The sequence below is a fragment of the Colletotrichum jinshuiense genome, chromosome 7, assembly GCF_051148585.1.
Source record: "Colletotrichum jinshuiense chromosome 7, complete sequence".
In the NCBI taxonomy this organism is placed as follows: Eukaryota; Fungi; Ascomycota; class Sordariomycetes; order Glomerellales; family Glomerellaceae; genus Colletotrichum; species Colletotrichum jinshuiense.
The window spans coordinates 1,614,758-1,640,235 of NC_139314.1; the positions used below are offsets into that span (position 1 = coordinate 1,614,758).

At 53.9% G+C, this 25,478-nt stretch overlaps 7 protein-coding genes across 7 annotated transcripts; 4 read left to right on the forward strand and 3 right to left on the reverse strand.

Moving 5' to 3' along the window:
• Positions 1–2,320: 2,320 nt before the first annotated feature.
• EsH8_VII_000409 (cytochrome P450) lies at positions 2,321–3,911 on the forward strand (the record flags this gene model as incomplete). Its single annotated transcript, XM_083270542.1, has 4 exons — positions 2,321–2,657; positions 2,872–3,068; positions 3,121–3,283; positions 3,349–3,911. 4 exons carry the CDS (start codon positions 2,321–2,323, stop codon positions 3,909–3,911), a joined length of 1,260 nt encoding a protein of 419 aa, XP_083128099.1.
• Positions 3,912–5,568: 1,657 nt separating this feature from the next.
• On the forward strand, positions 5,569–8,324 carry EsH8_VII_000410 (uncharacterized protein; the record flags this gene model as incomplete). Its single annotated transcript, XM_083270543.1, has 2 exons — positions 5,569–6,893; positions 6,956–8,324. The coding sequence occupies 2 exons, from the start codon at positions 5,569–5,571 to the stop codon at positions 8,322–8,324; spliced, it is 2,694 nt and encodes an 897-aa protein (XP_083128100.1).
• Positions 8,325–10,143: 1,819 nt separating this feature from the next.
• Positions 10,144–11,290, reverse strand: EsH8_VII_000411 (uncharacterized protein; the record flags this gene model as incomplete). Its single annotated transcript, XM_083270544.1, has 2 exons — positions 10,144–10,893; positions 10,955–11,290. 2 exons carry the CDS (start codon positions 11,288–11,290, stop codon positions 10,144–10,146), a joined length of 1,086 nt encoding a protein of 361 aa, XP_083128101.1.
• Positions 11,291–12,103: 813 nt separating this feature from the next.
• EsH8_VII_000412 (uncharacterized protein) lies at positions 12,104–14,704 on the reverse strand (the record flags this gene model as incomplete). Its single annotated transcript, XM_083270545.1, has 4 exons — positions 12,104–13,214; positions 13,380–13,975; positions 14,129–14,356; positions 14,675–14,704. 4 exons carry the CDS (start codon positions 14,702–14,704, stop codon positions 12,104–12,106), a joined length of 1,965 nt encoding a protein of 654 aa, XP_083128102.1.
• A 730-nt stretch (positions 14,705–15,434) lies between these two features.
• On the forward strand, positions 15,435–18,286 carry EsH8_VII_000413 (uncharacterized protein; the record flags this gene model as incomplete). Its single annotated transcript, XM_083270546.1, has 5 exons — positions 15,435–15,597; positions 15,649–16,038; positions 16,106–17,115; positions 17,176–17,301; positions 17,375–18,286. 5 exons carry the CDS (start codon positions 15,435–15,437, stop codon positions 18,284–18,286), a joined length of 2,601 nt encoding a protein of 866 aa, XP_083128103.1.
• A 138-nt stretch (positions 18,287–18,424) lies between these two features.
• EsH8_VII_000414 (uncharacterized protein) lies at positions 18,425–22,578 on the reverse strand (the record flags this gene model as incomplete). The annotated part of the gene is made up of 8 exons (XM_083270547.1): positions 18,425–18,949; positions 19,011–19,400; positions 19,457–19,698; positions 19,754–20,320; positions 20,374–20,527; positions 20,584–21,758; positions 21,819–21,951; positions 22,006–22,578. The coding sequence occupies 8 exons, from the start codon at positions 22,576–22,578 to the stop codon at positions 18,425–18,427; spliced, it is 3,759 nt and encodes a 1,252-aa protein (XP_083128104.1).
• A 1,406-nt stretch (positions 22,579–23,984) lies between these two features.
• Positions 23,985–24,958, forward strand: EsH8_VII_000415 (class II fructose-bisphosphate aldolase; the record flags this gene model as incomplete). Its single annotated transcript, XM_083270548.1, has 3 exons — positions 23,985–24,079; positions 24,133–24,512; positions 24,567–24,958. The coding sequence occupies 3 exons, from the start codon at positions 23,985–23,987 to the stop codon at positions 24,956–24,958; spliced, it is 867 nt and encodes a 288-aa protein (XP_083128105.1).
• Between the last annotated feature and the right edge of the window lie 520 nt (positions 24,959–25,478).

The window sequence follows — 25,478 nt, forward strand, 5'->3', positions numbered from 1 at the left end:
AAGAGAGAGAGAAACGAGGAGGCTGCTGTTTGCCGTCGCCATTTTGCAACGCGACACGGCGAATTATGAACAGCGAAGCCCGTATATGAGAAGGACAATCCAGTTTGCTCTTTTTCTGTTAATACTCAATACTCCCAAGAGGTTTTTTTTAACCTTTCTTCCCCACTCCAGCGATTTGCTGGCGGGAAGATTGGACTCGCGGGACGCACATGGACTTTTATGAAGCTCTCCCCGCCAGAGAGGGAGAGCCATTACATATTAATGAATTGCAAAGTTATTTTCCTCCTTAATTCCAACCCGCGATTCTTTTCTCTAACCCCCGTCGCGATGACGAGATGAAGTGACGTCGAAAAAAAAACCCAACCCTTGCCGATGCGGCGATTTGGAGAAAGAGGTCTTGGCAATTGACCTTTTTTATTATTTTTATTTTTGCATTCTAGCCTGGTAGGGCGACGGCGACGTCTGATTTGCTTCGTCGCATGGGCGGCGTGAGGGGGCAGCGAGGTAGGGGGTGTGAAGTGCAATTACGGGAGATGTGCCCTTTTGTTTTTATTTCTTTATTGCCCGGGAAGGGCGATTTGGGGGCGGCGCTTGGGGGCTTGGCATACCTCACCTTTTTTTGGGGTTGCGGAGGAGGCGCTATAAAAGTGAAGCGTGGGAGGGTTGTGTGGCCGCCCAGGACTTGGGGGACAGAGGGGAAGGCACAGCGCGGCGCCTCGGCTGATGACGCTCACTTTATAGTATTTTATGAGAGTGCGGTATTGTTGACGCCACCTCGGGCATTCCAGTTGTTTTGATGCGCCATGGAGGGACTCGGACGGGTGGGGTTGTCGTCTTTAAGAGGAATAATGAATAGTTGATATCATACGCTGGGGTTTGCAAAGCTGTCCAGTTGACAGGCTACGGGGAGTGTGCGCTTGGGATCTTGACATTTGCTGCTGCCGTGCGTCATAGCTTCGACTTCTCCAACGGCCAACGCGCATGACCTTGCCGGCTAATTTGCTGGGTATGATCTCTGGCATTTCAATTATTTCCATTGGCGTTAAAGATGAAGCCTATCGAGCCACTTGTAGAATGGTGAGTTGTTACTTTGGCAGTGTTCGTTTAGGCTTTGATGTCGATCGAGGCTTCGGGGGGGGCTGTCCAGGTACGCTACGCCCACAGTTGCCATGTTTCGAGGATGCATGGCGACTGATTCAAGTTCACTAAAGAGAGTATGAATGGCACATTAGGTTTTGTTGATGATGGATACATTGGCCAGTGTCCAGAGCCAGTTAATACCCGCCACATGTTAGATATGAGGCGGTGGCTTACACTGGACTTGCGAGAGTTGCGACCTTGACAGAATGCCATGTTGTTCCAAGGCGCATAACTGTATACGGATACCCATAGCCCTGTGTTTCAGCAAAACAATTGGTTTATATCCAAGGCACAGCTCCGTTGAGAGTCCATGGTCAATTGCGCAGACTTTACTACTTCTCTAGTTGCTTGAATTCGTTACGGCATTCGATCACTCAGTCAAGCTTGACACTCTTCGACTATCAAAACAAGGCTACATCAAGATGCACCACGTTGTGAACACGCCAACACATGAATTCAACAGACTAAAGAGAGAAAATGACTGAGACAATGTGGTTCAGGGCTCAGGCGAGCACCAGACCTGACTTTTTCAGGCTGAGAGCCTCCGGACTGTTCGAGAACTCCGAACCCCCCTCAGACCAGGGGAGATACCGGTATAATGTCGCATAACCTGACTAGTGCAAGTCGCGACCCTAGTGCAAACCCCGCATATCCTTTTTATGCACCATAAATCGTGCTGCATCGGCTCCTCAATCAGCCGAAAGCACCTTGTGAACTATTTGTGCATTTATTCAACTTGTATAATTCGCATAATTTTGTGCCGACCGACATCTCGCAGCTGTCGTGTAACTTTAGACGGCATCTTCACTGGCCGCCATCTGGTGCACGATTTGTGCTTCTTTTATCTGTTTCGACCTTTTTATATATCGAGCACGCGCTCGCAGGTTTCATTTGATTCCTCTCTTCTCCTCAATCCGTATCTTTCCCGCGTTAGCTACACAACAATGGCTATCCAGCATATGATGTCTTCCGTCCTCGGCTCGAATCAAGGCTTGGTACTTGTATCAGGTGCTTTTTTCATTGTGAGTACCAACCAGAATCCACTCCCTTCTACGATGTCTCTAACTATCATTCCTGAAAGGCCCTCGCATACTATACTTGCCTTATCGTCTACAACATCTGGTTCCACCCCCTCTCTAAATACCCTGGTCCTCGACTCGCAGCCGCGACTCCCTGGTGGATGCTCTCGTCCTACCTTGGAGGCAGGACCCCGAAAGACCTCTTGGAGCTTCACAACAAGTACGGACCTGTTGTGCGAACCGCCCCGGATGCGCTTTCGTATATCAAGGCTGCGCAGTGGAAGGAGATTTACGGCCACAAGCCTCCCAGTCAGCTTGAGTTCTCCAAGGATGAGAAGTACTTTTCCGGGCTGAAAGGAGAGCCCATCATTCTCAATGCTGATCGCCACTACCATGGGTACATCCGCAAGCTGTTCATCCACGGGTTCTCGGAGAAGGCGATGCGTGAGCAAGAGCCTGTCCTGAAGGAGCACGTCGACGTGCTGTTTCGCAAACTCGGTGAGGCATGCGACGACGGACAGCGGCCGGTGGATATCTTGCAGTGGTACAACGTGAGTTACTCCGCGACAAGCTTCTTCTCTGTGCAGTTTCGGTGCTGTTTAGTGGACTAATCCAAGAGCGCCAGTTCGTCACATTTGATTTTATCGGATTTCTCAGTTTGTTCATCCCGCCGTCCGTAATCGTTCGTGTAACCACTCAACTGACCATTTAGCGTTCGGGGAGTCGTTTGACTGCCTAAATACCTCGAATCTCCATACCTGGATCAAGATTTTCTTTGCCCTGGCAAAGTTCTTGTCGTATCACCAAATAATATCCCGCCTCCCCAAGTTGATCCAGCTTCCCGTCACGCTTCTGGTGATGCCCAAGAATATCAGGTCGGACGTGAAGACGCTCAAGGAACTGCAAAGTGTATGTCGAGCTCATTGGCTTCATGTGCATTCGTCTCTAATACGCTGTATAGGAGAAAGTCAACCACCGCCTCCAGACCGAAGCATCCGTGCCGGATTTCATGGAGAGTTTGATATCGGCTTACAACACCGGCAAGATGTCCTACGAGCAGCTCGAGGGAAACTCTCAGATTCTCATTGCTGCTGGCAGTGAGACTACAGCGACTTTGCTGTCGGGTAAGTACTATGTATTCTATTGCACTCATCATACACATGTAATAACCGGCGAATTCGCTCCGTAGGCCTCACATTCCTGCTACTGAAGAACCCCCGAGTACTAGAGAAGCTCACCAAGGAGATCCGCGGGACCTTCAGCAGCCCCGACGAAATCACATTCGCAGGTTTGAACACGTGCAAGTACCTCCTCGCCTGCATCGAAGAGGGCCTTCGCGTCTACCCCCCCTCCCCACAGCCTCACCACCGCGTCGTGCCCCCCGGCGGAGCGACCGTCGACGGCGACTTCCTCCCCGAGGGCGTGTCCGTGAGCATCCCCATCTATGCCGCCTCCCACAGCCCGGCGAACTGGACGCGCCCCGAGGAGTTTGCCCCCGAGCGCTGGACGGGCGAGGACGCGCAGTTCGCGGGGGACGAGCGCAGTGCTTCGCAGGCTTTCCAGCTTGGCCCGAGGGGCTGCATCGGGCGCAACCTTGCGTATGCGGAGATCAAGACGATAATTGCGCGCCTGGTTTTGGAGTTTGACATCGAGAATGTGACGGAGGGGGACTGGATCGGAGAGCAGAAGGTCTTCATGGTCTGGGAGAAATCGCCGTTGTGGATCAAGCTGCGCCACGCGCAGAGAGACTAAAGCAGGTAGACTATGCCTCGGACCAGTTCACGGGATGAGTAGCCATGTTTAGAGAGCTAGAAGCCAGAATACGTTGCGATTAGAGAGGTATGCCTGGGTGCTACTCCCAGTACGGCCAGCGATTATGAGCGAGAGGTCATGTTGAGGGGTGGTTATCTGGTTATAGTAGTTGGGTAGTATTTTCCTGCATGTTGAGCAATCTCCGACGAAGATGACTTAGGTCGAACAGACAACTCGTATTTACCATGTTGCAACTTGTTAGTTATGTCGGCATCTACTGTGTGGCGATGTTGAATTATGTGCAGGGTGATCAATACTTTACGACTCCCACTGCCGCAAAATCTATCAACCCGAGGCAAAGAAAGACCAAACTGTTCAAAAGCTCCATTCGCAAGTCAATTATCAAGTGGCTCATAACACATCCACTTTCACGCCTAGGAGTTGGGACCGCGGTATCTTGAATCCAGAATCGTCCGTCGTGGATGTGGATTCACCCCCACCAACGATTTCAGCACGGTAGCTCAGGGGTAGAGCGCTGGGCTCATAACCCAGAGGTCCCTGGATCGAAACCAGGTCGTGCTATTTATCAGAGTCGGATTACGATAACGTACGGTGAACATTCTTTTTGGTGTGCTTTTGCAGTCCACTCCTTGTCACCTTTATTGAGTCTAACGGATTTAGTTGCAGTAATTAACTGCCAAGAAAAAAGATATCTTTTCGCAAAAAGCTTCCTTTTCCCCAACATGGGAGAGGCCTGTTTCAATTTTCAAAAATAATTGTTCATAAAAAAAGTAAGAGAAAAAAAACCTACAGGGAAGCTTCAGCGAGACCATTCGACGGAAACAATCAAGTGGCCATGGCCCTTCCTCTCAATTCTGTTACACGTCTCGAGGCTGTTGTCTTATCGCGACGGACTTAAAGGCCTTGTGCTGCAAGTGGCTGACACGCAATCAATTGCTGCATAAAACGCGGGATGCGGTCTAGATTAAGCTTCTTTTCTGGACATGCTGGATCAAACTCTCCACCTAATAAAGTCGTGAATGACCTCCCTTTTAATGAAAGTATTCAAGCATACCGATAAGGCCGGGGTTTAAATTACAATCGTTATTTTACCTCTCGCATGACGCTTCCCAACCTCGTAAAGGTGTGCTCATGGCCCACCATGATCCTCGAATACGACCGCGGCCCCACCACCTTATGTTCGGCAGCTGGCCGATGGGCGGGAGATTCGGCTCCAGGCAATGTTTGTGTGTCTCTGGCATCAACTCCGTTTTTTGTGTGTCATTCACCTGGGACTAATACCGGCGGACTCGGCTGGTTGTGATGGAAGCCAAGAGCGCGAAGGCGAGATGCTTTGCCGGTTTGGGAATCATCGAGCTGCCCCGTGTACTCTGTAACAGCAGCCAAGACAAAGATCTCCATTGACTCCAATTCGTTGCCAATTCGGGAAGGTCCCAATTTCTCGTGTTCATTCACTATCCACCTTCCATCGCCCTTCATTGTCATTTGCAGCTTCGCAAATTCCCCAGGCGCGGGTGTCGCGAGTGTCGCGAGATGGAAACTCTATATATGCGCTCACGATGCATGCTTCTGCCCGGTTCTGGAGGGCTTCGGTTGTCACCGCCGGTCACTCGTTTCATTCCCAGCGATATCCACCATGAGGTTCTCCTCCAACGCCGCCTCCCTGCTGCTGGGGCTTCTGGCCTCCACAGCGAGTGTGACCGCCGCCGCCGCAGATACCGACGCCGCTCCGTCTGTGAACGAGGATGCCTTCGTCCCCGGCGCTTACATCGTCGAGTTCGACGGCGAACAGGATCCCTCCGCGCTGTATGAGGAGCTCCGCTCCGACGGCCTCGCTGTCAAGCCCCGCCTGGACCTCAAGTACCGCCTCTTCAACGGCGCTTCGTTCAGCGTCGAGGATGACGAAGAACCCGACGTCACCACCGGCAAGATTGCCGGCAAGGTCAGCGTCAAGGGCGTCTGGCCGGTGCGCAGGATCAAGATGCCCAGGCCCGAGCCCATCTCCATCGGCCGCAACGGCACCACCCCCAGCGAGGCGCTTCTGAGGTCCATCAAGGACAAGCGCGACACCGCCGCCAAGGACACGTACAGCACCCACGTGATGACGCAGGTGGACAAGCTGCGCGAGGCCGGGTTCACGGGCAAGGGAATCAAGGTCGCCGTCGTCGACACGGGCGTGGACTACCGACACCCGGCCCTCGGCGGCTGCTTCGGCGAGGGCTGCCCCGTGGCCTACGGCTGGGACTTCACCGGCGATGACTACTATTCGAGCTCCGACGAGCTTGTCCCCGATGGCGATCCGGTCGACACCTGCCAGGGCCACGGAACGCACGTCGCCGGCATCATCATGGCCCAGGAGAACGAGCTCGGCTTCACTGGCGCAGCCCCGGACGTCACCCTCGGTGCGTACAAGGTCAGCGGCTGCGGAGGCTACACCACCACCGAGATCCTGGTCTCGGCGTTCTACCGCGCCTACGAGGACGGCAGCGACGTCATCTCGTGCTCGGCCGGCGACGACTCCGGCTGGGCGACCGATGCCGCCGGAATTGCTGTCTCGCGCATCGCCGAGGCCGGAGTTCCGGTCGTCGTTGCTGCTGGAAACTCTGGCGGCTTGGGCGTTTGGGCCGTGGCCTCTCCTGCTTCCGGAAGGGCCGTCGCCGGCATTGGCTCTGTCGACAACACTGTCCTGCCGAACCTGATGAATCGCGGTTCTTTCACCAACGAGTCGGGTGAGTTCGGCTTCGGATGGCAAGATACCTCGCCCGCAGTGACGGCCAACGTTACCCTCAGACTGTGGGTCGGAGACGAAAACAGCACCGCATGCCAGCCCCTTGCCGACGACGTCGATCTGACTGATACCATTCCTCTGATTCCAATGGACGCCTGCTCGTCTGACATCCAGGCTGGAAACCTCATCGCCAAGGGCGCCAAGTACATCATTTTCTACCCCGCGAGCGAGTCGTAAGTTCAACTCCGTGAACCGAGTAGATAGTGAATATGTGTAGCTAATGGGAGGTCAGTAGGATGTACCCGCCATATGTTTATACGGAGGGTATCGAGGGCATCGCCATGGTCGTTCCTCGCCAAGCGCAGGACTGGATCGCGAACCCCGAGAACGTTACCATCTCCCTGGGACCGCCTGAAAGCTCTGCCCTCTTCGCTGAATCCATCAGCAACGGCCCGACAGCCGGTTACACGAGCTCTTTCAGCAGCTATGGCCCTACCTGGGAGCTCGATATCAAGCCTCAGTTTACCGCTCCCGGAGGCGGTATCCTCTCAACCTGGACGTGGGACCAAGGCCAGTATATGGTCAACCCCGGTACCTCAATGTCGACTCCCTTTGTGGCCGCTGTCTATGCCCTTGTTGCCCAGGTCCGCGGTACCCTTGACCAGGAGACCCTTCGTTCCGTCATTGCTGCCACTGCTCAACCAAAGCCGTGGAACGATGGCACTACTGCTCATGACGACATCCTCGCTCCTGTGCCTCAGCAGGGCGCCGGTTTGGTTCAGGCTTGGGATGCCGCACACGCCACGACTATTCTCGGCTCTACCGGCATCTCCTTCAACGACAGCGACCACTTCATCGGCGAGCATGCCTTTAGCGTTAAGAACACCGCCGCAGAGGAGGTTACTTACAAGCTCGGCCACGCCAAGGCGGTGACTGTCTACACCTTCACCCCGGGCCAGGCCCAGCTGCTCGTGGCCCGCGCTCCGCCCCCGACGGCTGAAGCCTGGGCTGATATCAAATTCGATGTCGACACCCTTACCGTTCCCGCGGGAGGCAGTGCCGAGGTCAAGTTCACCGCCGTGCCACCTGCCGGCCTCAACGCCACCCTCCTGCCCGTGTACAGCGGTTACATCACGCTGGACGGCAGCAACGGCGAGACGCTATCTGTTCCGTACCTTGGCGTTGCCGGCAGCATGCACGATACCCCCGTTCTCGCCCCCGGCATCGGCCTGGACGGCGTTTACCTCTCCTCGACGGACAACCACTTCCTGATTCCCGTCAACGCCAACCGGACCTTCACCATTCCGCGGCCCGGTGCTACCGGCAGCGCCAGCTACCCCAAGCTGGTAGTCACACCCAAGTTGGGCACGACGGAGCTCCACGTAGAGCTTGTTGCCGTCGGCCTCTCCGGCAACTCGACCCTCAAGGTCGTCGACCACCTTGGATACCCGACTCTTGGTCCCCTGCCCCAGTCGCCTGTCCCTCATGCCCACAGGTTCGGTTACACGTGGAACTTTGGCGGCTTCTTGGCCGACCGCACCATCGTCCCGGAGGGCAGCTACACGTTCATCGCACGTGGCCTCAGGATCTTTGGAGACGCGTCGAAGGACGAGGATTGGGATGTCGTTGAGACTGTTCATTTCAACTTGAAATACCTCGCCTAGAGGCTTAATAGGCTAATACCAATACCATAACGCTGTAGATTGCGTTATGATTGATTAGAGTTACATAGCCAACACAAACAATTCTCAAATAGCAAGCGATTTGAATACATCTTTATCAAATAGCCAGTTTCAATTACCGGTACCAACGTGTGACACGCTGTCGGCTATTGTTGGCTGGATCCTGACGCAAACTTTCCACTTTGAGCATATTTGTGATCGCATTGACGAGTTAGAATCCATCGCGTATTGTTTGTTTACACTTATCCGAATAGAGATGCAAGCTCCCCCTTGCCAAACGAGACCCGGTGGCATCCTTTAGCCCCCACCTTTCGGAAACAAGCGGTGATCTGCCGGTCTGTACCGAAGAAACACGATTAGGTTATTAGTCATTGCCAACATCGCCGTTTATTGCCAGGGTGGATGCATACAACGCCGGTGACAGTTCACGCTACCGCGCCAGAGAAATGACTCGCCCTAGCATGGCCTTACTTAAAAGGGACGTTGGGCATCCAGGTCCGTGTTTGGAACACAATGACAACTGCCGCCGGCTTACAAGAGAGCGGGGTACATGCTCTTGCTTTTCCTCAAGATCCGAGGCTTAAAATCCGCATCCACTCGGGTCTTTTCACGGCCAGCCCATCAATCGCCCCGGGGGGCTAGTCTTCCAGTCTGTCGGTTGGATTAGAGACGAGAGCCTAACCTGGCATCTGCCAACTTATCACACACCCGAACAAACTGCTCGGCATCAACCCGATTAGGAAGTCTAGTCGTTCCGCCGCAGATCTAGCTTTCCAGAGCTGCGGGCGAGTTCTCATTCGGGTTCAATGTTTACCGAGCGCAGAGACACAATTGGATAGCCATCACGAGCCATTCCGTTCCTCGGCTCCGTGTGCTACCTATCAGGCCACATCTGAACTGTCAAAGATACCCTTGGTCTGATGTGTCGGGTAAAATCCGAGACGAATTGTGTGACAAGGCGGTTCTGTGCGCCAGGTTGCGACCCTGAATCTGAACGGTACGATTTAGGAATCGCTCTCGTGTTCTCGCTCTTATCGCCCATATGGCATGCCGTTGATCTTAATGACAGTCCCATGGGATCGTGGAGGTTTCAAACTTACATCGGTCTGCCAGTGAACCCAATGAACCAGGTTCGAGAAATCAAATCCAGACATCCCAATCTGGGTTTTTCTTAATCGACTCCAGTGAAGCGAAAGAGGGATTTTTGTCTCGTATTCGGCCCAAAGAGGAAGCGCACGAGCCAAGGTCCAAACATTTCCCCTTCAGGTCGCGGGGTAATCCCAGGTGTCGCAAAGGCCATTCGTAGATGGTAAGGCTCCTCGTCCCAAGTTTTCTAACATGCCGAAGTAGCGTCATCGTATATGTCAGCAAGACGTACGGCTTTGTTTGAAGACTGTGAGGGAATGGGTCTGGCAAGCTGCCGGGACCCGACACCAATCCCACCCCCGGCTACCCCACGAACCCCGACTCACTACAGGCGAAAGAGACTGTGGGCCTCTATGTTGGATGATTTGACTTGTCAGTGAGAGCATCTTGGGGAGCAGGGTCCGGAGTAAACCGTCGAAAACCAAAGTATTCTGGAAAATACAAAGCTCTCGATACTACATAGAGTTGTTCGTATGCAGATGATGGATTAAACACGATAACAAGCTGGACTTTTGAGAATTGTTATGAACATGTAAACGCTTGAATTAGATTGCTACTCTATGCTGATATTAATACCGAAACGCCCCAGGCTTGGGATATCTTCCAAATCTTCTACACGACGCTTGCCCACATGCCATTACTATACACCGCAAAATCACCGGCCATTGACCTGGATAAGTCCGGGGCCAGCCAGGGTCGACTTGGGAATGTCGTCGGGGTTGGTGAACTTTCCCTCAAAGGTCAACGCCGCGAGCGTCAAGCCGAACATGCTGTTCTGCTCAAAGGGGAACTCGGCATCGAAACCGATCCTTGCTCCGTCCCACTTCTGGTTTTGGATGGGTACGCTGAGGGGTACGTTGAGCCCGTTCAGGTACGTGACGTACAGAGGGGCGCTGTCCTTGCCGAGGAACCTGCCGGCGGTTACGATTTCCCTCAAGTCAACCTCGAATGACAGCATTTGGTTCTGGGCCTTGATCTCTCCGCCCTGCATCTGCGCGACGGTGATCGGGGCGAAGAGCGGGATGTCGATTTGGTTCAGCTTGAATGGGCACGAATCCTTGACGACGAAGGCCTGCAGGGCGGAAAAGGCGAACGGGGCGATGGAGGTGGTCAGGAAGGGCTGAGACGAAGGAGGGTGCGAGAGAATGCTGCGATAGAATCCGTTCTGCTCGCCCTCCTGGCCGATGACGGCGCTCACGGCGCGGACTGGGCCGGTGTCGCCGTTCTTCGCGAAGAGTTGATTTGCGTCTTGCAGCGTGCCCAAGACCACGGAGGTGAAGGTCTCGGCGAGGGCAACGGCCTCTTTCAAGTTGTTCGTCGGGAACTGATACTTGCAAGGCGGCGGTGAGAACGCCTTGAAGTGGTCCAGAACACCCTTGGCGTCCAGTGCATGCAGCTTTTCTTGCTGTGGTAGTTGTCAGTCTCGGCGCCTAGCTTTTCTCATCACGTCTGAAAGGGGGACTAACAGCAACCACGATTTTCAGAGAGTCCATCAACTTTTCCTTCTCAGTCGTTTCCCAGCCGGGCCCTCCCATGGTGACGTTCTCGAGCATGGAAGTGAAGAAGGCGACCTCGAACTGTTCGTTGAACTGAATGAGCTGGAAAGCCGTCAAGCTGCTCGGCTCCAGCTTCGGCGGCGGGGCAGAGTTGGGGAGCGTCCCGCGCGCTGTTGTTTCGACGATCTTGATCTGCTCTGGGCTGGACGGGATCTCGGCACTGAAGCTTCGGCGTTCGAGTGGGGCCGCTGCGGAGAAGCCGGCGAGCATCGCCGTGGCGGCGGCGAGAGGGTTCGTTAGCTGCATGGTTTTTTTACACAGGCCTTCCAATATTGGAGGAAAGAATAATGTACACAAAAGAAGTGAATGTAAGAGAGGGAATATGACACAGATCAACTTGGCACAACACTACAGGCAAAACAGTAACTTCGTAGGGGCGGCCGGGACGAACTATTATACTCTTGGGTGGTTTGCTTCAGTACATCATCTTGAAACCTGTTTCTTGCTTGGCGCACGTGGACCCGCGACTCTTTGGGGGAGGACACGGCAAGCGTGCACTGCTGGAGCACAAACGCTTCCACACCCATACAAAAACACAACACTCAACGCACATCAGATTTTGTGCACCCAAGCGGCTACGGAAGGACGCTGAGCCGGCAGAACGAGCACCCAGGTAGGGCTGGTTTCGGAAGGGAGTTGCACTGCCTGCTCAAACTGGCATGTTACAGGGGGGGTCCCTAAATGACGTCTGGAACGGACTGTTTCCTCGGGCCCATGGATCACCTCTCCAGGACTAGAAGAATGACAAGACAAGAGGAGGATCAAGTGCCCTGTCAGGTCGGCGTCCAGGCACAGAATCTTCTCCGCATGCACATCTCCATCTTGACAGCATTGAACGAACTTGACACATGCCTTGCCTGTCTGCCTGCTGCCTGTCGGCCTGTCGGCCTGTCGGCCTGTCGCTATCTTTCAAAGTCGCCGTCGGGAATGTGTCTCGATATGTTGAAGATCTCAATCTGTGGGTTTTCAGTTTCCCACCCTATTCGGGAAACATGGCAGAGTCGCGGCATCGGTTGCCGAATTCCGTACGGAGCTCATCATTACTCAAACACGTCTGCTTTAGGCCCAGCTCGTGCCTCTCCTCACCACTCTGAAGCTTGGGTCACGCTCAAAGTCGGTGGCCTTATCCGTTTTCTTCCTAGCTGCAGCAGCAGACCGTTTCGGGGTCTCCCCATGTGTACCCAAACTGGCAGAAACAGGACAAGCACTATCGGGGGGACCAGTGCCCCCATGAGTTAACCCATCCCCAATCTCGCCAGCACCACGATCACCATCACCCCGTCCATCATTAAGCTCGCGCTCCTGCAGCAAAGGTCTTTGCGTCATCGCTTGGTCCCTCTTCTCCACAAAATGCGCGACGCCTGTCTGCGAGCGCCTCGTCCCTTTCGAGCCGAACTCCGCCAAGCCTTCCCCTTCGAAGTCAAGCTGCGCGTGCGCCCACACCAGCGACTCGTTGTAGTGCTCCCGTGAATACGTCTGGAAGGATTGGCAGTACGCCACTAGCGGCCGGTGTTTTAGGTTGCCGACGACCAAGAACCCGCGCGCCGCGTGCAGTATTTCTTCGAGGCTGCGGTGCGGCACGTGGACTGCTTCCGCCGTTGTCCTCATTGCGGCTTTTGATCTCGTTGTGATCGTTGGAGCAGAGGTTGTTCTCTTGGCATGTGCTCGGGCGGATGTTTTTGCAGCACGCCGCAGAATTCTCTCGAGGACTTCATACTCGACTCCTTCAGAATAGGCAAAGTGCGTAACAGCGGCGATCGCCTTCAACCCCAGATCCCGCTGGCTGGGGGTTTGCTCCTCGACACGTTGGATACCCGCATCAAAAAATGCCACGATGTTTGCCGGGAGAACATCAGCCATGGAGGAGACGCTATCGATGGATTGGGTTTGGTGCACGTTGTCCAGTCGGAGACGAGCCAGGCTAATGTTTCCGCTGGCTTGGCTCCGAATTTGCTCCCGCAAGCTGGTGAGAGCTTCACGGTTTCGGCTCTCAGCCAGCCGTCTGCCAAAGGCGGATGGTGGGGGTCTGCTAGCGCTGTCGCTACCCAAACCCAGGTTTCCGTGCTCCGTCTGCAAGTCCCAGTCGATGAATTGTGCAACCGGTTCCGTTGCCGAATCCACCGCTAGCTCGACGTGGTCGAAAGGTTGGACGAAGTTTACGGCGTCGCCGCTTCGCATTCGCCTCATTGTCAGCCCTGTTCGACTCAAGAGTCTCAATCCATACCCAGCTCTGCGGGCACGTACTTTTCCGGAGCCAAGGTGGAATTTGAGAATAAACATCCAATGGTGCAACGCGAGAAGAGAGTGCCTATTTTGGCACGGCCATCGTACTCACCAGTTTGCACAGATCTTGCCTTTGTCTCTGCAGTCTTGGCAGAGAATATACGCCAGTTTCACTTTGTTCCCCCTACAGCCCTCACATCGCCAGTACACATGGAGAAACTTGGATGGCAGCTGTTCCGGATTGCAAAAATCGCAGTATTGCCAAGTGGGTATGGCCTTGAGGCACGAGATGCGCGAGGTGATCATGATCTTGAGTGGCGTGGTGTTTGCTAATATCGCTAGCTCGTTCTCCAGAAAAAGGTCAACGGCCGGGCTGCATCTGTCAAAGTCGTCAACGAGGAGAAACGCGCGGTCGAGCATGCCAAGTCGCGACTGCAGCGCGTCTCGCATGAGCTTAATTCGGAATATGTCGCGATGGCCGTGCCTCCTAGCGTCGAGGTAAAGTCGATACTTTGCGACATACGCTTCGTCCACGTCCACCTCTGTATGGTTGACGCACAGTTGGTGGAATATGCTGGTCAGGACGTCTTCCACGAAGGCGGTACCACCCGAAACCACGTCCGTCCGCACAAACACTGAGGCGACGGCTTCCTTGTCTCCGTGGTATCGTTCTCTCAGCTGTTTTGCTACGACTGCAGACAAGGTCGTCTGAATTGAGTGCAATCAGCGCATGAATATATCAGTAGATGTATCACCAACCAGTGTCTTGGCATCTGAACACTTTTGGGACGACCTGGAGGTCCATGACCATTATGCAAACTGCAAAAAATGCACAAGGAAACGAAGTAAATTTGTACGAACCTTGCCTGATCCTGGTCTTCCGACGCAGCGCAGTATCCAGCTGTTGTCGTCCCTTTGCCAGCTTCGAAAGATGTCGTTCGCGAACACCCAGTCCCACAATGGCACCCAGGTATCCGCGCCCGGTTCGTGCCACTCGCTCAGTGCGGGGTGCATTTCTGACCTGTTCTCGAACAGTTCTCTCACCGCGGGGTGCGGTTCTTCCTCGATGCTGTCCATGCCTGAGGTTCCCTGGCCAGGGTTAGTCGAAACAGCGCGATCTTGGCCAAAACGAGTCCCAAAGTTCAACTCTCGTCAACCGGCAGGCTTCCGACAATGTTGGATAAGTTTTGGTACCGTGCGGCCGGAATATGCGGATGGCCCTCGATAGGAAGAACCGTCGGATTGAGGTGAGCCGCATCAGCCACCACCCTCTCCAAAGTCAATCACCCCCGTCCCAAAAACTATGCGCTCATCACACCACACAACTTCGAGCGTTGCAAGCGCTGGTGGCGCTGGAAGGAGCAGAGGTTTGAAGGCAGCCTAGCAAGGCCACAAAGAGACGCTTACCTGTTCGGGCGACTCGTAAAGATCTTTCATGGCGGTATTATCAGGTTTGCTTACTGGTGAACCCAGCTAATCATGCATTTGCAGGGGCTGCGCCTCGCCAACATGCTAATATTCCATACCTTGCCCGCAATCTCCACCCTTCCCCTCTTGGCCAAGCGAAGCAATATGCTTATGACATGCAGCTCAGCCGCGAATCCTTCCATTCCAAAGGGGACAGCATGTCTTGACAAGCGGTCCAGCCTTAAAAGCAGGTCCTCCATGTGCTACATGACGGCCCGACGCCACGCATCGACTAGCATCTCAAGGGGGTAGAATCGCGGTAGTATTTGAAACGGCGGACGCTGTATATAGGAACTGAAAAAGGTCTCACCCTTAAATTTGACATCAATAATCTTTTGATTTGATGATGCAATGCTGCAGTGATGCCTAGCTGGTTGGCACTCGGCAGCTTGATAACTTTATGTGCCGGCGTTTTCTATGTGGGTGGAAATGGTTACATCGGGCCATATGCAGCCTGGAAATAGCCCGGCAGCCTGGTCACCAGGCTGTAAGACAACCCAGTAGAATCGTGGAGGGGCGGAAAGTCCAATCTTAGATGGGAAGCAGTACCCGTACCTGCAGACTGTAGCGCAATCTTCCTTCACAAAGGAAGGGAGGAAATGATGTAAAAGACTTCTATCGCCTCTAGACATGGTCAGAAAGCTCCTCTGGGGACTGACTCTTCACGCCTCCAACGGGATCTTATTTCAACTGCGCAAATATGTTTCCCAGACACATCATCGTGCTGCTTGGACTATGCTTCGGACTGGTCGTTTCTCGACCGTCGGAAGCGCCCAAGAGTCTGCTCAGGCGACAAGATGGATCCGAGGAGCAGCTGTCTTCTAAAGTAACGTGCGGAGATATTATTGAGGCCGTTAATGAGGGTAAGAATTGAACCACGACATTTTCAACGTTTGATGTTGATCTTGAGACAGGATATCGGTTTTTCTATGCCTCGGCCGCATACTCCTGCTTGACCAGCGTGCCCTTCAACGACGCTGTTGCCATTCGATTCATCGAATACTATAATACAACAATGCAGTTTCAGAGCACGCTTGCATATGTCAAAAGCCCTCCAGAGGGGTACCAGCAACCCGCTTTCGACTTCATGAAAGGCTTGGAAAACCTGAAGCAGAATGTCACTGCCGGTATTTACAAGAACCAGTACGACTTTGAGGCCGATCTGCAGTTCCTGGTCTACTCGGTGCACGATGCACATGTTGATCTTTCTGCGGGAATTCTTTCTGCCTTTTCCTTTTCGAGCCCGTACTCGCTTGTCACTGCGTCGGTCGACGGCAAGGAGACGCCAAAAGTTTACTTTGAGAGTAAGTCAAAATTGCAAATTCAAATTCTTTCTGGGACGATGCCATGGCTAACACGGGAATACAAAAGGCCAGGTCCGCGACTACCGAGATAACGGCACGCAAATCTCAGCCATCTCCCACATCAACGGCGAGCCGGTCGTCGACTTCCTCACCGACTTTGCAGCCCTGAACTCTGTGGGCATGCTCGAACCCCATGCAGACTGGAATCAAATCATGGGCAATCCTGTTCAGGACGTCCAGGGGGCGCTCAATATTTTCACCGGCAGCGCGACTTTCTACCCGGGAGACACGCTCAATTTCACCTTTGAAAACCCGGAATTGGATGATATTGAAACCTACTGGCTCGCGATTTACAACAACCCCGAGTTCACCGGCCCACTGACGACAGGCGGAGACTTCTACAACTATTTTGTGCTGGGTTTGCTGCCCGCATCTTTCGAAGAGGTGCCGGTGCCGCCGGCATTTGCAGGCCATGCGACGGACGACGACGACGTTGTTGACGGAACTGAGGAAGCGGTGAACCTGAGCTTTTATGAAGAGAGCTATGGGGCCTTCCCAAATGACCCAGATGTTGTGCAGGCGCGGTTGGATGCCACCGGCGACGGCGGCGTGGTAACGGGCTACTTCTTCGAAGACATCTCAACCGGCGTACTCAGCATCCCGCACTTTGACCAGTACGGATGGGACATTGGGAACTTTAGCTTGGCTGTCGACCAGTTCATCGAGGGCGCCCAGAATAAGAGTCTCTCGCGCGTCGTCATCGACCTTCAACAGAACTACGGGGGCTCCAGCGGCCTTGCGTTCCTTCTGTTGCGGACACTTTTCCCAGGCATCAACCCCTTTGCCGGAAGCCGCCGGCGTAGCCACGACCTGGCCAACGTCATAGGCTCCGCGACTACACACGCTTGGGAGGATCTGCCGACTGGCACAGATGCGGAATTCGCTGTGAAGTTGGGTCTTGTGGCGGATGAGTGGGTTATCACGACACGGTTGAACGCCGAGACAGGGCGGAACTTTAGTTCCTGGGAAGAGTATCAAGGTCCTAAGACGGAAAATGGAGATCAATTTTCTCTCGTGGTATGCAAGCTTTGACCCCTTGGGCTGTGTGGCAGAACCTCGACTAACGGACACTCAAAGGAACGATACGATCTTGCCAACCCCTCATTCCACGAGGCAGCTTTCGACGGCTGGCTTCTCAGTCGCTATATTGACAACGCCGATGAAGGTCTCAAGGCACCTTGGTCCCCCGAAAACGTGGTCATTGTAAGTCAACACTCGGCTCACAAGGCTGTCATTCCCAAGAGACATTATCGGCTAACGCAACCAACCTGCACAGCTGACCGACGGAGGATGCTCGTCTGCCTGCGCACTCTTCCTCGAATTAGCGACAACACAAGCAGGAGTCCGAACTGTCGTTGTAGGCGGTGCTCCTTCCCCGGGCCCGATGCAGGCGGCCGGCGGCACTCGTGGCGCGCGCCTCTACTCCGCCGACTCCCTCGATGCTGACATAACCTGGGCCCGAGAGCGCAATGAAACGGCCAAAGCACGTCTCCCTGATGTCAGGGAGTCGGGAATATTCGTCAACTACGCCGCTCTCAACCTCCGCGATCAGCTCCGTGCGGACGACACCACCACGCCGCTCCAGTTCCGCTATGCAGCTGCTGACTGCAGGTTGTATTTCACCCTTGAAAACGTCTATAACATGACGGCTCTTTGGCGAGACGTTTCACGTGCAGCTTTCGAGGACGAGAGCCTGTGTGTCGAGGGCTCGACGGGTTATTCTTCCAGGAATGGTACCGTTCCCAAGTCACCTCCCAAAGCCACGTCCGTACCGGCCAAGGCGCCAGTGCCGGGCACAGCATACACGTTCGACTACGACCCGTCCACCCAGGATGGCCTACCCGCCGCGCAGGGGCAAGTCGGAAGACAGGTGACGACGGCTCGGTGCGATCCTAAGGACGGCAACCCCTGCCCTCTCGGGGGAGTGTGCCGGTTGATCCGCCTAAAGTGCACCAACGGCCAGGCCGGGGACCGAGTCCACGCTTGTGTGCCGCAATGCCAGAACGGGGAGAAGAAATGTCCCACCGAAAACCAGGTTTGCAAACTAAACAAAAACGTTCAGGAGACGAAGACTGGCACGTTCGGCGCGTCGGCGGATAATGCTGCGCACACGTTTTCTGGCGGACAAGTGGTGGGCGGCTTCTGCCTACCCAAGATTGGTAATGCGGATTTGGGGTGTGCCCGATAGCGCGGGAGATGAGGTCCATAGAGGATGGTAATGATTATTAATGGCATGAATAGACGCGAACTAGAAAGGTGTAAACGGTCATGATTGAGAATTTGAGTCAATTCAGAACAAAACCGAGGTCTGACCATCCGGTGCTATTTATGTTTTCGTCTTGTTGCGATTGACCTCCGGAATTCGATACTCGCTCTCCCTCTCTCTCCTCACATTGCCCCAAAAGTCATACCCGCGATCCTTTCTTCGCGTTCTCTTCTCCTGCTTCTCCACCTTGTTTACACGCCTCTTCTCCCTTTTCCTCTGCGGCACGATCTTCTTCACGCCGGATGCCATGAACTTGAAGACCTGCTTGCCGCCTTTGTACCCCGTCCGGACAACGCTCTGCACGCGACTACTAAACGCCGCAACAAGGGCCGCGGCGATGATGAAGACGGAAAGAGGCAGTGAAACCGCGCCGACAAACCCAATGGTAGGGAGTTGGGCGTCCCATTCGACCGTGTTCATGCCAAAGAGGCTGGTGAAGAAGGACAGCGGCAGGAAGATGACGGTGAACGTGGTGAAAATCATGACGGATAGGTTCTGCGAAGAGGCGAGCTCGGTTTGCAGGCGGGACCAGCGGACTTCGTCGACCTGGGCCTGGCGCTGGACCATTTCGAGGAGTTTTTCGTACTGCGTCGGGGGTTAACATCGACTCAATACGGGAGCAGGAGTCTCAGGGGTCAAAACCTACATCGTTCCTCGTGGTGTCGACCCTTTTCAGCATCTCCATCGTCTGGCTTTTATACCCATCCAGCTTGGCCAGCGCCTCGTCCAAATACATCCTCCCGTTCCGCGTAACAGCTTTGTGCTCTTCGCTTTCGAAGATGTGCTTCATGTTCTTGACCACGGCGTCTTGTGCCTCAAACAGCCTTTCGAGCGACTTGAGCTCGTCCTCCAGGTCGCGGAGTTCCATCAGCGCCGACGTGTTTTCGCGGTTCTCACGCTCGGCTTCCTCGAGCTCTCGCTTGTGGCGCTTCTTGATGGACTCGGGCCGGTAGCTGTCAGCGTCGGAGTCGGAGCCGCCAATGTCCTTGAATCTTAGCATGCGGAACCGTTTCAGCGATGAGGTCATGCGTTCGGTCTGGCTGTTGTTAGTCCGGGGATAGATACGAGATCGAGTGACGAATAGAGACTTACGAGCATGCTGATGGCTTCTTCAAAAATTCTAAAAATCTCCAGGTCTGGATGCGACGCACGGTCAAGCAGAACGGTGATTGCGTGGAGCACTATGAAAGCGGCGAGGTCCAACGCGTTCTCGCAACGACCTGTCAGATCTCCATTGAGCTCATTGTAAACGCTGTTTCGGAGATCGGCTTGCTGGAACAGGGGCCCCTCTGTCCGCTTCGACTCCCGCTTGGAGAAGAATGTGGATAGAGTTGCTGACAGCAATCGTTAGTATGACCTGGCAGCACCGAAAGGTGTAGCGAAACTCACTGTTATCAATGGCCCACAGCCATAGCTGATCGACCATAAGGACCTTCCCATCCTTGATAACCTCCTCCAAATCCTCATCCTCTTCGTCCGTGGTCGCGGTGTCATCGTCGAGGATTCCTGTGCTGGATGGTGTCAGTTTCTCCGCAGGACTCCAGGTAGACCCCGAGGTTTGTCTCCTCTGAAGAGTCAGTTGCTCCAGATCAACACTATTGGAAGCCCGGTTCTTAGTGAGCTTGTACAGCATTTGATCGTCGTCTCGTGCCCATGTGTCCCGCAGCGAGGGATAGGCAAACTGATCGAGTGTACGACGATAGTTGAGCGGTAGGTCATAGCCTATGTACTCCCAGATCATCCGCAGCTCGACTTGTTCCAGCTCTGCAATTTCCTGCGGCACCGGCCGACCGCGACCATGTTGAATTCGGTGTTTGATAAAATTGCGTCGACGCAGAATGTCGATGTATGTGTCGAAGTGAAGGAATGGTAGATAAAGGTACAAGTAGCCTGATGAGGGGCCATTGCCAGGACTAGTACGGCCAGACAGATTGGGAGACGGGTGAGGCGAGGGAGCTGGAAAAGATGTTAGCTTGGTGTCATAAACAGCTACTTTAAAAAATATTTACCAGATCCGGGGGGGATAAATCCACATGTCGGCTTCACAAAAGAAGCCTGGGATTGAGAATGCCGTCCAATGACGTGTTTTGAAGTCCAGTGGTCGTTGTTGAAGAGCTTCGCGAAACTCTGATCATGAGTGTTCGCCAGAACCCCAAAAACATCCTTGTTTGAGTAAGCAATCAGGAAACATCTAGAAGAAACAGGGGAGCTGAGCTAACCTTCACCCATGACGGGTTCGTGAATGGTGTGTGAATCCACATAAACTTCCTGCCTGTCGGGTCGGGCCTCGAGAAACCAGCAGTTAGATCTTCAAGCGCCGATGCCTTTGACAGCCGATCTTGGCGTCTAGCTAGTGGCTCCGAAAAGCTTTTTTCGATACCGGCCTCTGCTAATGGCTCTGGGTCGCCGGACTTTGGTGATAGTTCGAGGTCAGTTGGGTCGGACCTAGTGCTGTCGGCATTGCTACTTCGGCTTGATGGCCGATTGAATCCCGGCGGCGATAGCGCTGGTACTTTGAGACTTTGCATACGGCGTATCTTCTCCGCGGGCATGGAACTGGATCCGCCAGCCATCGAGGGCCTGGTGACAACTATGCCCGGAGAACCCTGGCTGTCAGAATCGGAGCTTTTAGGCCGGCTACCAGAGTCTGAGCGGGGTCGCCATATCTTCTGGCCGATCTCCTGAAGCCCAGTGAGAATGCCGAGTCCAGCATTGCTCTTCAGCGACTCTTCTTGGCTAAGTTGAGGCGGGCCAGGATCGGAGTGTGGTCGGAGGGGTGTTCTCCTGAGCCGTTCCTCCAGACACCGTTCGGGGCCTTTTTCTAAAAACTCTTGCAGATGGAGTTTGGTGAAGTAGAGCCGAATGGCGGATTCCATCTCCGCATCCGGGTCCTCGTAGAAACCAATGATTTCAACTTTGACGTGCCTCTTGAGATTGAGCGGCGTGTGGATGTACTCCGAGCTCAAATCGATCGCTTTTTGGACTGCCGCGGCAAGTGCTCGCAGGTAGCTGTTCATGGTTTCGGTATTTCCCTCCCCAAACGACGCGCAATCGGCGTGCTCGCTCTCTAGAGAAAAGACGCTCTCTTGTCGCACGCTGAGCAAAGACGACTTGATAGAGACGATGGGGGCGCCGAAGCGGACCTCCTTGGCGAGGCCTCGACTCGTAGACCCAGAGCCTGAGAGCTGGGAGTCAATAGTCTCGTAGAAAGTCCAAATCCTGAGCTCGCTCGCAATCTTTGCAAACTCTTCATGCATCTTCAGCAGAGGCTTATGCCCGAGCCTCAGGTCTCTTGTTATGGACCGTGGCAAAGACCGCTCTAAGCGAAGAAGGCGTCTGATGCTGTCCTCTAGGTTGTTCATCGACAGATAACTTGATCCCCGATGCGGGGTTGCTGTTGAACGTCAGATCGTTTGCAGCTTCAAAGATCCGATCTGGAGATCACGATACTTACCGAAAAACGTGACGCCATGGCAGTTATACATGAATGGCTTGTATCGTTCATCTCTACTAGCCTTTAAAAGCGCCAGCTTGACGACTAGGCCGCCGATGCTGTGCGCAATAAAGAATAAAGGCCGGGATCGTTGCTAAATTTTCTGTCAGCACACCATGCATCTCGAAACTTGGGGGGAAACACTCACATTGCCATACCTCACGTTCCAGACCTGCTCGATCAGGTCGTCCGCGAGCTTGTCCAGAGTGAGCCCCTCTGCCAACTCTCGGTGCTGGTATAACAGCACCCGGGCTTCATTTACTTCCTTCCGAATCCCTTGCCTCACCCAAAGGTGCGTTGCCATGGGAAGATGCCGGTTGATCGTCGGGGACAGAATGCTGGCCCCGGCGAGCTTCGTTACCGCAGTGGATGGCACATCGCCGGGGCGTCCAAAGTAGCCCTCCGGCAGTGGGTCGCGGGCCCAAGTCTCGACGGGATCGGCGCCGGGACAGGGCACGCAGACGATGTCGACCAAAGTCTCATTGTAGCCGCGTCCGTTGACATCGCCGTCGATGTGAGCAAAGCCGGGGCGAAGGTCCCCATGCGATGGTGAGGTTGGCGGATGAGACGATTCGGTCCCGTCAACCTTTGACTCTTCTGACGGCTGAGCAGGCAGTGCTTGGCGCGGGTTGGCTCGTTCTGGGCTGTCATCTTGGGCCGCGGCGACTTCGTCCAGAACCGCGACCTCGGTCTCGCGCGTCCAGTCTTTGTACTCCGACATGTTTCCGCATCCCTTGCACCCTCAAAAGTGTCTTTGGAGCTCGCGAAATGGATAAACTTGCAAACCAAGGACCATCAAGGAGGTTGGTGTCCAGCTCGTCTTCGCGGTCGGTAAGGCTGGCGCAAACGCGCTGCTTAAAGCTGGCCCCCGTCATTTGATCATTGGTTTGCGCAGTGAATCGGCCGCCTGTTTTTGCTTATGCAGCCAACAGGGCGACTGAACCCCTGCAGTATGCGTGACCAACATGTAGGCTGCATGTTTACTGCTGACGGTGGTCTATCCGATGGCCCCCTAGGTGCAATCTTTCCAGGCCCTGAAAAGAGGCTGCGGACCGGCCCTGCAAAAAGCCGTCATCTCGGATTGGGCATTCCCCGGGTAGCCTGCAGACGGATCCGCGACGCTAATTCCTTCTGGACAACTATTCCATCACCTGGACAAATAAGCCCCAGGCAGCGGCGGCTGTGATGGGGCGCAACTCCAAGCGCAGATGCCGGGAAGGAGTAATTAGATGACGGGTTCTAATTTCTTGCAGGGTATGACGCAGACATGCACGACAGAAGGAGATAGGACTGAGGCATCTGAGCTTAAAGTGCAGTGGAAGCATTTGCGCCGTCCAGTGCGGAACTCTAAAGAAATCCTCACATTTATAAATCGGAGTGCCAAATCCCATGAACCAGGCATACCACTCGCTAAAAGAATAGCGGCTCGATACGAGCCCTGCTGCATTGGCAAAGCGCCTGCACCCATCGTAACGGCTTGCAGCTCCGACGAATGATGTCTGAACCTTTGTGTTGGTGGGAAGAAATCCCATTTCCCCATTAATACTCAGGTATCTAGGGTAATGATTATCCAAGTGACCAGGAGGAGGATTTAAGGTAAACCAAGAAACCGTGTTTGGGGCATTCAACGTTGGTCAGCGTGTCTCCGACCGGGTTCTCTCCGTTCTCTCCAGCGGCATCAGTTGGGGTCCGCTACAGGCGACACCACAGCCGTCAGAAATCCATTTGTTTAGGAACAGCAAGTAATTAGTTTGATTGCCAGCGACAGGAGGATAAACTTGTTAGCCGGCATCAAAATCGGGCAGTCCAAGTACCGACATGGGGTTGGTGGTGGAAACAGAAAGTAATCAGTGCATTGTCTCGGGGAATAAAAATTAGGAGGCGCCGCGGGGACCGACCTCGTCTCGAGGCACGCCAGACTCCCCCACTTTGGTGGAACTCTCCGGGCGCGCGGGGTTGAAGCGGACATCGCGGAGCAGGTGCCGCAATGAATTTCACGATGACAAAAGCTCCGGTAATAAGAGGTCAATTCCCCCTGTCTCGAAGCTTGACAAATCTGATTTCCTCTCGTCTCTTGCGATAATACATTTTTCAACATTGCCCCTAAGATTCCTTTCCGTATTCACAATGGCGTCTTGGTCGGAAAAGAAGTCTCAGAATCGCAGTCTGCAGATTCTCCAAGCTGCCACTGAGGGCAAATACGGAGTACTCGCCGCGGTCGCGTAAGTCACGAGTGGACTCTCATCTGCGTTAGATATATACTGATGGCGTTTAGCTATAATATTGAGCATCTCACTGCTCTGGTAAGGGCTGCCGAGGCCAAGAGATCGCCCATGCTCATCCTCTTATTCCCTTCGACTGTCAAGCAGCTCCCAACTCTACCCTGGGCCGTCGCCGCAGCCATTAAGTCGGCAAAGGTACCTCTCGCACTGCATCTCGATCATGCTCAAGATGAAGACCAGATCCGCGATATTGCTGCAACTCTCCCATTCGACTCTATCATGGTCGACATGAGCCACTATGACCACGAAGAGAATCTGGCCAAGACCAAGGTGCTGACCAGGGTCTGCCACGACAACGGAATTGCTGTCGAGGCGGAGAGCGGACGTATCAATGGCGGCGAAGATGGTATCGCAGACACCGGAGACTTGGAAGGTGAGTTTAGAAGTTATCCGGCCATACGCCCATTGATCGAGCTAACAAAGTCAGCCTTATTTACGAGTCCCGAGGAGGTGGAGGACTTCATCAATGCAGAGATCGACCTCCTGGCGCCCAGTATTGGCAACATTCACGGAGATTATGGTCCGAAAGGTCCTCAGCTTGACTATGAGCGCCTGGTGAATATCAACAAGCAGATCAACAACCGCGTTTTGATGGCATTGCATGGCACCAACGACTTTAGTGCTGATATCATGAAGCGCTGCATCGACAATGGTGCCATCAAGTTGAACGTGAACAAGCTACTTCTCGAAGTCTGGAATGTCCACCTTAAAGAAAATGCCAGCAAGCCACTCACACAGTTGATGGAAGATGGCATGAATGTCTTGCAGAAGGAGGTTGAACGGTGGATCGATATTTGCGGCAGTGGCGGGAAGGCTTGATCAGATATAAATAACACGGCCGGACGACAGGAAAGGTCTGAATGAAACAGGCGTATATATATAAACCAATGCTCGTTTCCGGGTTGCGACATAACATGCAAAATTGAAGCCTCTAGGTCTTACGAAGGGTCCTTGTGGAACTCTGAAGCATACAGCGTTCGCTTGTTGCGCCCCCGAAGAACAAAAAGTATTTCCATGCGGCCAGTGTGGATTGAACACACGACCTTCAGATTAAGTGATTGAAGTTGACTTCAGTCTGACGCTCTCCCAACTGAGCTATGTCCGCCGCTGGTTGTTGTGAAGATTTGTGACTCAATTCTGGTTATGACCCATAGGCTAGGGTTGCAAGCCCTGCGGGTCTTGGTAGGCTCGGCGTCCACCTTGTCGATGGGTACATCCTTGTACCAGATGCACGAATAACAAACAGATAACATGAAGAAAATTGCAAGACGTGTCTGAAATCACATTAAGTCGAGAGCAACTGAGAAACCTATATTTACGTTGGCATTTATACGGTATT